The sequence below is a fragment of the Zosterops lateralis genome (assembly GCF_965231275.1).
Source record: "Zosterops lateralis genome assembly, chromosome: 13".
NCBI classification, from domain to species: domain Eukaryota; kingdom Metazoa; phylum Chordata; class Aves; order Passeriformes; family Zosteropidae; genus Zosterops; species Zosterops lateralis.
The window spans coordinates 11337520-11351603 of NC_139773.1; the positions used below are offsets into that span (position 1 = coordinate 11337520).

The following is a 14084-nucleotide window of genomic DNA, read 5'->3' on the forward strand; positions in this document are numbered from 1 at the left end:
TGTGGTATGAACTCTCCTTCTGTACTATCATGATTGCTTTTGTCTTGAAGAAATTTCTGTGTAAGAACATTGGCTATTTCATTACTTATTTTGCACTGGATTTCTTTTAGATCCATTCTCTTGAGGGGCTGTTTGCTATATGTCTTTTATGTTTTCTCCAGTGCATGTATTTGGCTTTTCTCTCATTAGGCAGGTCAGCACAATGCCCAGCAGCAGTGCCTTCTGAAATTATGCCTGATGCCAGAATGGATGAAGGAAGCCACTGCAATTAGATTCCAAAATGTTGAGATTTTTACTTCCTGTATTATTGTTTGTACTTTGAGAGCACAATGGTCTTTGATCAGAACCAGGGAACCAGCAAACAAGTTCTGAGCAAATGCATAGAAAGAAACACTTTTTATAGACCTGAAATAAACCCTCTGGCCTGCCTAAGAGGAGAGAGGGAAAAATCCCAACTGGCCCATATGTGAAACAGTAAATGGGTCCACCATGGCCCACATGGAAAAATAAATAAAACCTGCTGAATTGGATTGAGTTTAGGAATGTGGCTCCTTTATTTTGATCCTGGGGATTAGCTCCCAGTCTTACCATAGCAGGGAGTCTGATCTTGCTCTCATTGAGATCCAAAATCTAAATCCACATTAACACCATAGAAACAGGATCAAGCCTTGCCATCTAAAGTAAAAGCAATCCAGGAGCTTAATCAGCAAGTGCTGTGTGTAGTGTGCACACATTTGCTGAGAGTCTCTGGGTGAGAGTGGAGGGAGATGACTCTCATGCTGCTGGGAATCCCTATCCTGAAAGCAGTGTTAGAATGGAGAGACAATATCTCACCTGTTTCTCAGTTTCTTAAGGCTCAGGTAAGCCTTAATCTGAGCTCAGATGGTAGAGTCTAGTGTTTCTGCATGTTCCGGAGTACTTTGGGCTAATTTGTTTTCAGCTTTAGACAAAGGTTAGCAATTAACTTTCAAAGGAATACTGTAAGGGAAAAAAGAGGTAATCAAAAATTCTCAGTATGGATTTCAGGGTAACAATTTCCCCTTATGTTTTTGTAAGAGTTCACGGCTTTTAGCAGTGTGGACCCTACTGATTTAATGGGAAATGTACAGCATAACCATATAAAATGGGTTTACAGAGCCTTGTGTTTCTTTAAGAATATGAATTACATTCAGCTGAGGACTGGAGACCTTTGGAATATATAGTTTTGGAGCCAGACCTGGACAACCATAACCATTGTTTCAAAGCTGTCCCTGGGAGAAGGAGTCCCTTATGTCAGTTCTGTCCTGTTTCTTCCAGACCCTCATCTCTGTTCAGAAGTCGAAAATCTCACATTTATTTTTTCCTATAATATTCTTGACCTCAAGGAAAGACTGCCCTAGGTCATAATTATCTCAGTCAGGTTACAAAAAGCCCCTGCTGTCAGACTTCTTGACAGGTCTGCGGGCTGCAGAGGTTGACTGCTGCTGTGGCTGTGAGCTTAGTCATCTCTAATGCAAATAAAACACTTTTCTGGTAATATTGTCTGTGCCGCAGAGAAACACCAAATTTAGCACCCCCACGAGACTTTTGGACCATATCAGAGAGTGCTTCGGTGAGGGTGGAATGTCTGTAGTACTGCTAAAGGAATGTGAGGCATCCTGAGAAGGGATCTGCGGGGTCTGCCGGGGCGGGAGGAGCTGCCTGTGGGGAGGTGCAGGAAGCACAGCAGGACGACCCTGGTTGTTCTCCAGAGGAGCAGCCCTGCACATGTGTGCACATCTGCAAAGCCGGGCTGTGTCCCTGGAGCACGGGCTGCCCTCTCTCCCACTTCACAGCAGCAGTTTGTGCGTTCTGAACTGGTCATAATTTGACTTCTATTCCAGGCTTTGTGCAGTGACTGATCCTTGGTTCTTATCAGGATGGGATTCAATTCCACACCAAGTAAGGACAGATGGGCCCCCCAAACCTGCTTTCCCTCAAATACTGTCGAGCACATGTGAATTCAGTAGTTATTTCCTTACTTTAAAGATATACACACCCACTACCTCCTGGCTATCTTTAGCAATTCCTCTGATGAAAAACCAAGATGCAAAAAGATATTAAGTGGTTCAGTAGTTAATGTTTTTTCCAGGACTCCTTAGTTGTATTATTGTTTTACTGTAGTATTTTTCACTCTGGTGGAATACACAAGAATGAAATTAATAAAGCTCGTGTTTTATTACATCCAAAATAAATTGTTATATTTAAATGTCCTTCCTAGAAATTGACGATATAAAAACTGTAACATAAGAAGGTGTTTATTTCAGAAAAAATAATTGCAGTATTTGCTTGAAGTATTCTGAACATTTGGCAGGAAATCATACTTATGCTAAGGAGATGTAAACCAGAAGCTGATAATTTAGCATCTACTATAAAGGGCTCCGGTTTAAAGTGGAAAGAAACATTTTTCAACTTTTATTTTTGTTGTTAAAACTAAAACTATTCTTCCTCTAGATATTTTATGGGTAATTCTGGAGCCAGTGTATCACTGACCTTCAACACACATTGCTTTTTGAATCTGCAAAAAGGAGCTTGCTCTGCACCAGCCACTGAATGTGCATTTGTTCCATCACCAAACAGAGCATCTTGTACAGGTTGTGGCTGCAGGGGACACATGGGGCAGGGCCTGCCTTACAGAAGATTTGCAGTTGGGCCATGATGGAAATAGGTGACAGCTCCTTGGATGCTTTTCTCTTCCTTTTATGGATATCCCTGTGGATACCCGTTTCTGAGGGCACTGCTTTTATTGGTGTGGGGATCTCCGGCCTGTTGATTTGACTGGTAACTCAGTTTGCTCGGGCAAATCACGGATTTCCTACATTTGAAATGAGAAGTAATAACTTTCTGCCTTTGTAAAATGCACTGAAGTAAGCGTGTTGCACATTTATATATGAAGAGGCCTTTCAGGCAGCCAAAAGCTGTTTTGTATTGACGTGTCCTGTTGGGGGCTGCTTTGGTTTATAGTTCATTTTAAATTGAGCCTCTTACTGGAAGAAATGATCTTATATGGTAAGTTAGATGCAGACACCGTTATAACATATACCTTATAGCTATTATATATTTGCTCTTAACTGGTCTGTAATTGGTTAAGGGTTAGTGTTAAGTAGATGATTTATTTCCTGTAAGTCCTGCCACTTATTGAAGTTGTGACCTGCAGCAGGAAATGAGGTGTGGGCAAAATGAGACTGAACAGCTGCAGATTTTTGTAAGGGGGAAGGACTACTTAGCAGATTCCTTATGTCAATTCAGTGATTAGAAAATAAAACTAGGACAACTGAGTGTAAATATGTTCCTAATACACTACTGACATTTCAGTTGTTATTGTTAATAGCAAATTATTTTTCAAAAGAAAGCAAGATTTACAAGTCCATTTGTAGGTCTTAATACTTGTATACCATAGCAAACAGACTCAGTACACTGTACTTAATAAAATAACATATTATTTTAATAGAAAAAGAAGTGAAAGCTGTGAAATATTTTCGTAGACACATTTGACAGTTTTCAGTCTAATTATGTGATGTACAAATTCCCTGATGAAAGATAACTTCTAAAACAGTTGTTTAATTTTCCTAGGGGAAGAAACTGTGATTGCTGTACCACATGGGAGTCGCAGTGTGAGAATTACCCTGAAAGGACCAGCACACCTTGGTATGACTGAGATGTTTTATGTATTTATACATAGGCAGAAAATAAAAACAGAACGTTGTGTCTGAACTCATCCAAACTTTGGAAAATATGGGTAAGATCATGACCTTGATACCTTGATTCCTCTTCCCGTCTTTAATATCCAGCCTGGAGATAGTCCTAGAGAACGCTGAAAGTTTTCTTGGTAAAAGGAAATAGAACACCTAGTGGTGGTTTCTATTCCTTCCATTTAAACCAATATCAGGCATCTCAAATACAGTACACTCTTAAACAACATGCCAAAAAACCCCACCTTCTGGAGGATTATGTGTGGAATCAACAGCCCCTGCATAGCTCAGCACCAGATTTCTGTTGAAGCCTCTGACAAGTGATTGAGGTACAAATGAAGTAGGGTGAATTACTACAGAAGTCCTGTTTCCTTGTAACTCTTTTGGTCATTACATACCACCAGAGAAACAGTTTGTTATTCTGTAAGACAATTGTTTTCCAATATTTTCTTATAAGGCTGATGGCAGTATTTATGGCAATTTCTTTGTCCATAGGTCTAGTTTGCATAGAGAATTAATGGTTTTGATTGTAAATGATGCTGCCATACCAAGCAATGAAATACAATATTCATTTAACTTTGAACAATTTTTTATTTGTAGAAGTGGCAGATGTAGTCTGGATCATAGAAACAAAAAGAACTTCAGCTCTGAGATATGTAAACAGAAGTAAAAAATGCATTTTTTTTGAAAACTGCTCATCAGTTTTTTTGCTTTCAAAAATATATTGTCACATCCTTTCAAAGAAAAAAAAACTAAAATAAAACTCCCTCTTCAGAACGGCTCCGGAGTGACAATAACTTCTAGATATTCTACTTATATAAAAAATATACAAAGCTGAAGTTATATTGAAATAAATAGTATTCCTTTAAAACTCTTGCAGGGGATGTGTGAAGGAGTGATCCTGACCAGTTCAGGTCAAGATTCTTGGACTTTCTTAAGTAGTTCTGCAGAAGGAAGTTGTTGTTTCAGCTTTGTATGAGGAAAAAGTACTAGATTGAGTGGCTCCTGGGGGATTTCTGGAAAGCTCCTGAGGAATGCAGCAGCAACTCAGTAACTAAGTACAGAGTGCTCCTGGCTTCCTACCCAGGGTGGTTCTGTAAGGGAGCTGTGGCTTGGCATTACCTTTGTTAGTTCTCTCTCTAGCTGGACGGGAATTGAGAAATGTTCCTGTAACCACTTCCACCAGCACATCTGTTTGCAAATCTGTGAGGATTTAGACTTTTTTTTTTTTTACCTAAAATTAAAATTGCAGAGGTGAAAAACAACGGAGAGAGTTGTGGGGAGAGAGGTGACAATGGCTTCTGGCTTCATAGCCAGGTCTCCAAGACCTGATGCTCCAGAGGTGCTTCTCCACCCTCCCACTGCATGTGTTTGTGGGTGTTTGTCACTTAACAGAAGATACCAAATGATCCTTTGTCTGCCACTTCATCAACTTCAGTGTGGGTGTGCTGGTATAATTAAAGCCAGAATTTTAAAAATAATCAGCTATTATTACCAGTTCATTTGTCAGAGATGTTTTTCCTGGCTTGCAAGGAGTTGAATTTAACAGGTGAAGCAGGGACTACTTCTTTAACTACTATTGTTAAAATTTTATACTGCCTCCTGTTGCCAGTATATATTTGTCCTTCAAGTAGAGTCAGCAGCAATAGCAAAAACGTGAAGAGCACTGTGGAGTGTCTGGCACTTTTCCCTTTATCTTGTGTTCAGTGGTGCTTCATCCTGGGTTTATGATCTGGTCTTGTTCCAGGAAAGCACAGCTGCTGGACTAATCAAAAATGGAAATGTGGTTGGAGATGTAGCACATAACAGATTTGAAACAAATGCTCTGAGCATTGTTTTGCAACCAGCAGTTAGTGTTTGAGTAAGGACTGCATTTCTTTGTAGCTGTTTGGAATAAGTACTTTCTTTGTGTCTCTGGGCACTTTAAGACAGGCAACAGATTCATCAGAGAGCCAAGATGTTACTTCGGGTTTTAACAAATATGGCTCCCCTGTATTCTGCCTACTTGGATTTGGTGAAAGATTTGGTGGAAAATAACCAAGCAATTAGCACAAAAATGGGTCTGAATAAAATGTTTCATTGTGTTTGCCTTGTTTTTTGATTTGGACTGTATTATGGCTTTTCTAGTAGTTGTTTTAAGAGCATTAGTATCAAAAGAAAGACTGAAAGTTCCCTGAAATTAATCCTCCAGCAGAAGAAACAGGAAAACCAGAAGCTAATATTTTTACAAGTGGCTAATGCTAGATAACTGAGTTCGTGAACTTAGGGAGGTTACACATTACTGAAAGGAACTGAAATGTTTTTCTTTTTGTCAATTTTTTCTCTGTTCACAGTGATTTGCATCAGGTGACAGCATTTAGCTGTGGGTTTGTCTGCTCTGTCTTGGACAGATGCTCAGAGGAGCATGGTGTCGCTTGTTGCTTGCATTTTGAGAAGAATGTTTTGTATTGTGCTTCCTACAAATGAGTCACAGAAGAGAAACAGCTTTTGGGCAGCACTGTACTTGCTCTTTATTGCACTGGGAGCAGGAGCTGTTTCCCTGGGAACTCTTCCATGCCTCTCTCTATGCAGGGAGGTACCTGCAGTGGGTTTCCTATGCCACACTGCCCTTCTCCTTCCTGCCAACAAGAGAGTGGGAGGCTTCAGCCCTGGGGCTTCTGTCCACAGCTGGGCAAGGCTTTTACCATTTTTGTCAAGGGAGGGAAGTAACTAAACACGGATGGTTAAAGGTCTTTGGCACTGGTGATTGTCCTGTCAGTCACAGAAACAGGGGAACACTCAAGAGAATTCCATGTGACTCTTCACAACTGGAGTCTCAAGGAATTGATTTAGGATGGAGAAGCCAAACTTCCCAGGTCTTTAGTATAACTCCTCAGAAAAAAATAAATTTTTGGTGAATTATTTTCTTAACCTTGTCATGAAATCAGTTGATCAAGTTTTTTGTTCTCAGTTACTTCTCTGAAATCAATAATGAACAGTTTTTGAGGGAGGAATTGCTCCCCAATAAGCATCATCATGTTATGTATGTGTTAAATACACCAAGTGCTTGGTGTTGCTCTGTTTTGGAGGCCTGTGATGACAAGCACTCGATGCTGCTGAGCAGGAATGTATTGCATCAGAGGTTATCCATTGTGCTGTGGAATAGCTCCTCATCTCCCTGTGTGAGATGGGAAAAATCTGAGCAGCTGTTGTGAGCTTCAGTGGTGTGACCTGCAGAGATACAGGCTATGGCTCCATAGCTGGACCTGGCAAATAAACACATGATTTGCATCCACATCTAGTGTAGCTCTAATGTAAATGTGTGTCAGCTCTCAGGGAGTTACTGCCTCATAGCTGCTGAACAATATTTTTGGTTTCTGCTTAGAAAAATATCAAAAATATTTTTATTGAGAAAATTAGTAAAAGGACTGTTCAGAAATGCAGCTGAGGTCACCAAATAAACATTTTCATCACCTTTTTGCACCAGCTGGATGCCTTGCCTTGTAATCTTAAATGTTGGTTTCATAGGGATCCTCTATTCTTGAGGATCTTACTGCAGGTATTTAGAGTTGGAAGTACTTGAGATTTGATTTTACACTTATTTTTAAAAATGAGACAATAACAGACAACATGCATTATTACTTACTTGTAACCAGTGTTTGTGATCAAGCAGTAAGTTTGTAATTTAGGCAGTAAATTTGAGATCAAGCCTTGCAGAAGCTTAATCTAAGAATTCTGAGTTCCATATATTTTGAAGGGTTATTTTGTGATGCAATCAGGAAAAGACACTTCCCTAAAAGTGACAAACAGAAATATGTAGTGATCATCTAAATACTTGGGTTTGTTTTCTGGGGTTAATTTATATCTATTTATTCCTAATGGAAATGTGTTGGACAGTGGGGCACATTGATTCCCAGAGATTTATTTTATTGCTCTTTGACAAAGTACATTTTATTCACCACTACATTCATACCCTGTGATTAACATAAAGTCATTTCCTAGAAACAAATCCTTCCTGAAACTTCCTTCCAGCCATGTATGTAATCTTTGTTATACCTATGAGCAAAGTGGAACCTAATGCTTAGAAGGTTGGGATAATGGTGGTATGTTTTCAAGGAATTTAATTAATTCTATAATTTCTTTATTCTCTTTGTTGGGGGTGCTCCAGAATGCATGTTTGTTTAAAAATTTTGAAGGGAGAAAACAGTTAATGATGGATTGCAGCATTCAGAGCATGTTTTCAGTGCAGGTAAAACCAGATGCTTTTAACCTAAATGGTCTAGCCTGACTTAGGTAACTTTGTTTAAAGTACCAAAAAAGGCAAGGTAGTGGGAGAAAGAGAGTATTTATAGCTCATCAAAAGATTCCTTTGAGCTTGCCCTGAGCTCATCTGAGATTCATGCTTTTCTCATGCAGTGCTCTGGTAGATTGTAACCAGACCAGTGTATTTCAAGTCATGCATCTCACTGTGCCTCTATTACACAGAGCCCAGAATTCCACCTTCGTTATGAATATCTTCCTTTAGCTTTGTCCACTTACAGTTCAGTCAGTTTGCTGGAAGTGATTTAATCTTAAAATGCTTCATCTGTCTTCTGGAGGTTGTGGGCTGTTAGTTTAATCTGTTTCCAAGGAATAGAGAACAATTCAGAAAGGGTTTTCATCGCCACCTGTTCTGGGAAAGGGCCATCCCTCCCCTAGTGGTGCTGCAGCTGCCCTCCCTCCTCCTGGCCCTGCTTTCTCCTCACATGGGAAATACTCAAAGCCAAGTTAATGACCTTGGTGCAGTGAGACAGGTATTGAGGTGAGTGTCAGGTGAGTTTGGCACTGTTCAGGCTTCTCTGGAGACTGGTTGCTCAGATTGCTTGGCTTTTGAATTGCAGGGAAGTATGAGGTATTTTTCTCTATATTGATTCTTTCAGGTTTGAGTTTCTTTCAGCTTTTCCTGCTCAAATTGTTGCTTATATCAAATGTTACACAGCACTTGGTGTAGGACAAAACTGTCTCAGAAGTTCTTCTGGTATGAAAGAATAGTGTGCTCAGACAGATATTCCTGTGTTGACTTGTCTGGCAATTATCTATCAGCCTATAATCTGAAGCAGTTAATATTCTCAGAGATTCCCTGAGTGTGTTTTTGCTGCACATATGCAGTTGGTCCTTGCAAAGCAAAATTATAAACATTATTTTCCGACTTTCTTGAAAACAAAAACCTGTTTAAGTTTACTAATTGCATGTTTCTTCTTTAGTTATAGAGTCAAAAACACTGCAAGGAGAAAAGGGAGAGCACAGTTTCAGTGCTCCTGGAACATTTGTCATTGAAAATACAACTGTTGAATTTCAGAAGAGTACAGACAGGGAAATCATAAAGATCCAGGGGCCTCTTGGAGCAGATTTCATTATCAAGGTGGGGTGTGTGAATGTACAAATCTACAAAGTAATTGTAAGTGCATGCAACACAGTGGTGGCTGTCTATCAGCTTGTAACAATACAACAAAATCTTTTAGTTAGCAAGTAAGAAATCCTAATTACAGTCCAGAGATCATTTATGCTAAGAAAATCCAAACAAATGAAAATGCTACTCGCTTAATGTCTTTCCTGTGGTGGAAAGTACCACAGGATCTTTAATGGTAAAAATGGCCAGGATTCCTGTTTTAAATACTGCTGGAAGAATAACAGTGTGACCATGTGCAGTGAATTGAGCTAATCCAATTGCAGACTGCCACCTACTGAACCTGAGCACTGCTTCCAGCAGCACCCTACAATCTCCCTCTGACATTGCTAATCCAGTCACTGACCATTTCCAATTCTTTTAAATTTCTTTTCTGTCCAAAACACATACTGGTGGCTTGTATCACTCATCAAGATATTTTTAAGTAGAAACATATCAATATTTGACTGCCAAAGGAAGGCACTTGTACAGTTTGCCATTGGATGTGACAGAAGTTTCAGTGTTATCAGACTGCCTGGCTGTTCACATTGTAGAAATGAAATTTCAGTAGCTTTCCCTTTGCATCTCCAGTATCATGTGCAGCTAGGGTTGCCTGACTGAATCAGTGTCCTTGGATCACTTACAGACTTCTTTCTGCAGCAAATTTTAAATTTTTTGCTAGCAAAGAGATAAACCAACAAAATACAGTTAAGAACTTTGCTATTCAAAGATAGATAATCAAACAGTCACATTAATGCCTTGAATAATTTGAAAAACAAAGCAACATTCAAATGTTTGACTGTTGGGAACTTAAATTTAATGGCTACTCTAGACTTTCTAGAGGTTTTATGTCTGTTATCATCCTATTCTGCAATGCTATTATGTATGAACTCTGTGTTGAAATGGCATGAGCAGTAGAGTACAGTGTACATGTGTGTTGTAATGGAAATTTCTTCAGGCCAGGTACTCTGGATCAAAGGAGAGTGTGGTTCAGTTCTTCTTCTATCAACCCATCAGTCATCAGTGGAGACAAACAGAGTTCTTCCCCTGCACAGTGACGTGTGGAGGAGGTGAGTAATGTCAATTCTTCAGGAGTGATAACAGCTCAGGATTAAAAGGAGCTGATTTACAACCTCTGTTCTGCATTTTTAGCGATTGGATGTTTGTGTTTCTCTGCACACCGGTAATTCCTCAGCAAAATAAATGACAGAGTTGCAGCTTCACAGGTTGGTTCAGCTGGTATCAGCATAGGTTACTGGAAGTCATGTTTTTCCATAACAGATGTTCACTTGAGTAAGAACATTGACTAAGAAATAAAAAAATTACATTCAAAATGGAAAATTGCAACTCATAGTGGATATTTGGAGAAAGTAGGCAAAGAAACAGGATGAGATTTTAAAATAATCAAGAGGTGAAGAAGTATTTCTGGCCTCAGTAGTATACATGAGGGAGAGTTTCAGAACATTTATTTGAGAAATTAGTTATACAGAAAGCAGAATAAATAAGTAGAATTTAAAGAACATCTGCTATGAGTACCTTTGGCTGTCTGATCTTAGACATTTAGTCCTGATGGTGGCTAGAGCAGCACATGTGGCACTGTAGCATCCACTCCTGGTTTAAGCACTGCAGCTTAGATGAGATGTAGCTTTGCTTTGCTACAGCTCATCCAGCCCAGCCTACTGCTTGGAATGTCTGGTTCTGCAAAAAAAACAGTGAGCTCAAGGTAGGAGGAGTGTGTGACACTGAAGATAGCAATTTCCCTTCAGCCAGCATTTTCCAGGTCACCTGGAAAACAGACCAGGATGCTGGTGATACCAACGTAGGGATTTTCTGGAGAGTGCAAATATGGTTTAAATAGTTACTTGGGACATGAATAAAGAGAGTGAGAGATGTTTAAAGTACAAGCATAGTCTGGGGATCTTTTGAAGGACCATCCATTCTGGCACTTGCACCTCCCCGTAATCTGAAATGCAGACAATATATGTGTATGATCTGTAGTCCCACAGGAAACTACTGTATCTTACGAGATACTTGGCCTCATGAGGTGTGATTCTTGCTGGAGCTGTGAGTGGCAAGGCATATCCTCTGATGATTCCATCACACTGTGTTTATAATTTTTTTTCCTTAACTTGTTTGACAAGGGAAGAAGTATAAAGCATCACAGTTACTTTTGAGGGCTGCATGTAAACACTGGATAGCTCAAGGGACGTATTTACCTTCAAAGGTATTGGCTCAAATCCAGCCTTATTCAGACTGCTGTTATGGTTTGAAAATTATAGCTACATGTCAATCTCTTTGAAATCATCCAGGGTGTTCAAAGCCCTACTTTGTGGCTGCTTGCCTAAAATATAAAACTGGTACCTTTAGCAGAGGGGCTTGGCAGTCCTCAGGGAGAACAGGAACTGAAGAAGCACGAAAGCTGAGCTGCTCAGTCATGACAGTAGTAGAGTTAAGAACAGTGTGTTACTGAGCATGCAGGGAAGTTGTGTTGCAGCTGCCTGGCTTTAACCTTTTATCTTAAAGTGGATTTAGTGTCCAGATTGTCTATTTGGTGTCTGGTACTGCCAGTAAAAGTTCCTCACAACAGAGATTTGGAATTAGTGCATTGCCATTCCTCAGCTGGTGCTGCTTCTGTCTTTAATTCTGTAATCTCCATGTGTTGGAAGGGGCCTCCCAGATAATACAGTCAAGTCTGAATGAGCAAGAGTGTTTAAAAATTGTTTCTCTTGTTTGCAAGTGACTTTTCTTCTGGGCCCTTTCAGTACTTACAAGAACTGAAACAGAGATGCCATGAGCACTGGAACTGCTTAGTTCTTTATGGTTATCACTCTCATGCATGATGACACTTTGGATCAGCCAAGAGACACACCGCTGAAGCCACTGATACATGATACTTAGCATTTTCAGTAGGCACTGGGACTTCTGCTGTTAGTTTGTTGACTTGGTTTGGTTTTAATTCTTGTGGTCTAAAACATTTTTTCTTTGCACATACCAGAACATCCTCCTCCTCTCCTCACTTAAAGTCCAAGTAAGCTTTTTTTGAATGAGTCTTTTTTTTCTTAGCCAAAAAATAACCTAGTGGTTTATAAAACTCAGATCCCTTCTTGCAATCAGTCTCCACACATATTTTATTATTTGTTTTTCACCAAGTAGTTAGTTCAAGTCTTCTTTTGTTGGCTCTTCAACTCGGAATGTTCTTGAACCTTGGTTTCTACAGTTCCTTAGCAATGTTTTTGGATCTCATCTTCAATTCCTCTGGCTTTCTGTCCCAAGTATTTATTTCTTTTAGCATGAATGACTGTGTAATACGGCTCTCCAGCATACTGGTAACTCCTTCTTGGGGGAGGGCAGTTATAAGTTGTGGAACATGTACTAGAACCATATGGCTTCATAGTTTTGCCTTGTGACAGGTGATCTGCTGCAGTACAAGTATTCCTGCATCACAAGGAAATATGTGTGCCTTTATTCTTAGAATATTAGTAGAATAAAAAGCTGGAAGCTCATCTAGTGTTAAGAGAGGTTAATGTAATTGCTATTGCCTTAAATGAAGGTCTGGTTGTGCATTTTCTGCTCAGTGTTTCCTTGTCTAAAATCAAACCAAAAAAGAGTAAGACAGAAAATTAATTCCTTATTTTGTGGGGAAATAAGGCCATTTTACTTTATCTCCATTACAAAAACTAACTTTGCTTCTGCACTATCAGGTTACCAGCTCAATTCAGCTGAATGCGTGGACATTCGTCTGAAGCGTGTTGTTCCTGACCACTACTGTCATTATCACCCAGAGAACAAGAAACCAAAGCCCAAGCTGAAAGAATGCAACATGGATCCCTGCCCTTCTAGGTCTGTATGGCAAATAAATTTCTGTGTGACACAGGCAGTCACTAAGGAGGAAGGAATTGTATTTACTCAAATTCAATTCTTTTCATCTTTAAGGCTGCTTAATCGTGGTGGGTTATTGCATGTGTTCAAGGCTGATATGACTGTCAGTAGATGTGTGGCACTTCTTCAGTGTTGCAGAATAGAAGATTTTGCTCATATACAGATATGGTAAATATCAGTTTGTTCAAGTTTGTTCTGCTTTGTCTCTTGCTGAGTAGTGCATCACTAGTATGAGGGTCTTGTTGAGAGGATTTGCCTACTTTTGGATTTATTGATGCTGCCATCAGAGCATCTCAATAGCCAGGTAGAAGCTCCAGTCAGTGCAAATTTTGCTTATGGTTTAACTTGGTTTATTCATCTACCTACCATAAAAGTTTGAGTCTTCATTGGTACTGTAGTGTTGACAATTTAATAATTAAAGCTTGGGTCTATTTGTTTAGGTTTTTTTAAATTAGGCATTAAAAAAAAATCATTCAAAGTAAATATCCTTGTGGTGCAAATGGCACAGGATATTAGTGCCAAATTGTAAGGGCTGTAGTACACATAAATTGTATTGAATTGCACTACACTATTTCAAACTAACTTTTGGATTGTCTGGTGAGGTTTCCTGGCTGTGCTAAAGAATCTTAAAATAACATCACAGTATCAAGTCCCAGAACCTCACATTAATATGCCAGCTGGCTGAGCTAGAGTTATATGCAAGAAAAGGAAACACTCTCAATGGATTTCATTTCCTACAGCTAAACTGTCCATTTCCTTTCATTCCTGTTGGACATAATTGTTGATAGTGACCTCTAACAGTTATAGATGTGCAGACTTTCAAGAGTTTTTCCTGGAGAGTGGATCACTGTATGAAGCAGAAAGGCTCCAGTAATGCTTGATGGCAATGGGTGCCAAATGTTCCAAAGCTGGAATGGGAAAATTAGAAGAAAGAAAGGGGCTAATTATATTTTTCCTTGCAAATTTAGTTTATACAGCCAGGAAAAGGAAAGTACTACTGGATATAATACCATATTTCCTAGCATTAGAAGTAAGGCTTTATGCCTGCTCCATGCTATGCAGTTCAAATAAACAGAAGGTTCCTAAGCAGC

At 39.4% G+C, this 14084-nt stretch overlaps 1 protein-coding gene across 1 annotated transcript in view; it reads left to right on the forward strand.

Annotated features, from left to right (window-relative positions):
* ADAMTSL3 (ADAMTS like 3) overlaps positions 1-14084 on the forward strand; it is a 168641-nt gene that overhangs the window by 100266 nt on the left and 54291 nt on the right. The window contains exons 8-11 of the mRNA XM_083870816.1: positions 3592-3666; positions 8933-9090; positions 10073-10184; positions 12816-12954. Coding sequence (XP_083726942.1) covers positions 3592-3666; positions 8933-9090; positions 10073-10184; positions 12816-12954 — 484 coding nt within the window. The remainder of the gene's footprint in view (positions 1-3591; positions 3667-8932; positions 9091-10072; positions 10185-12815; positions 12955-14084) is intronic.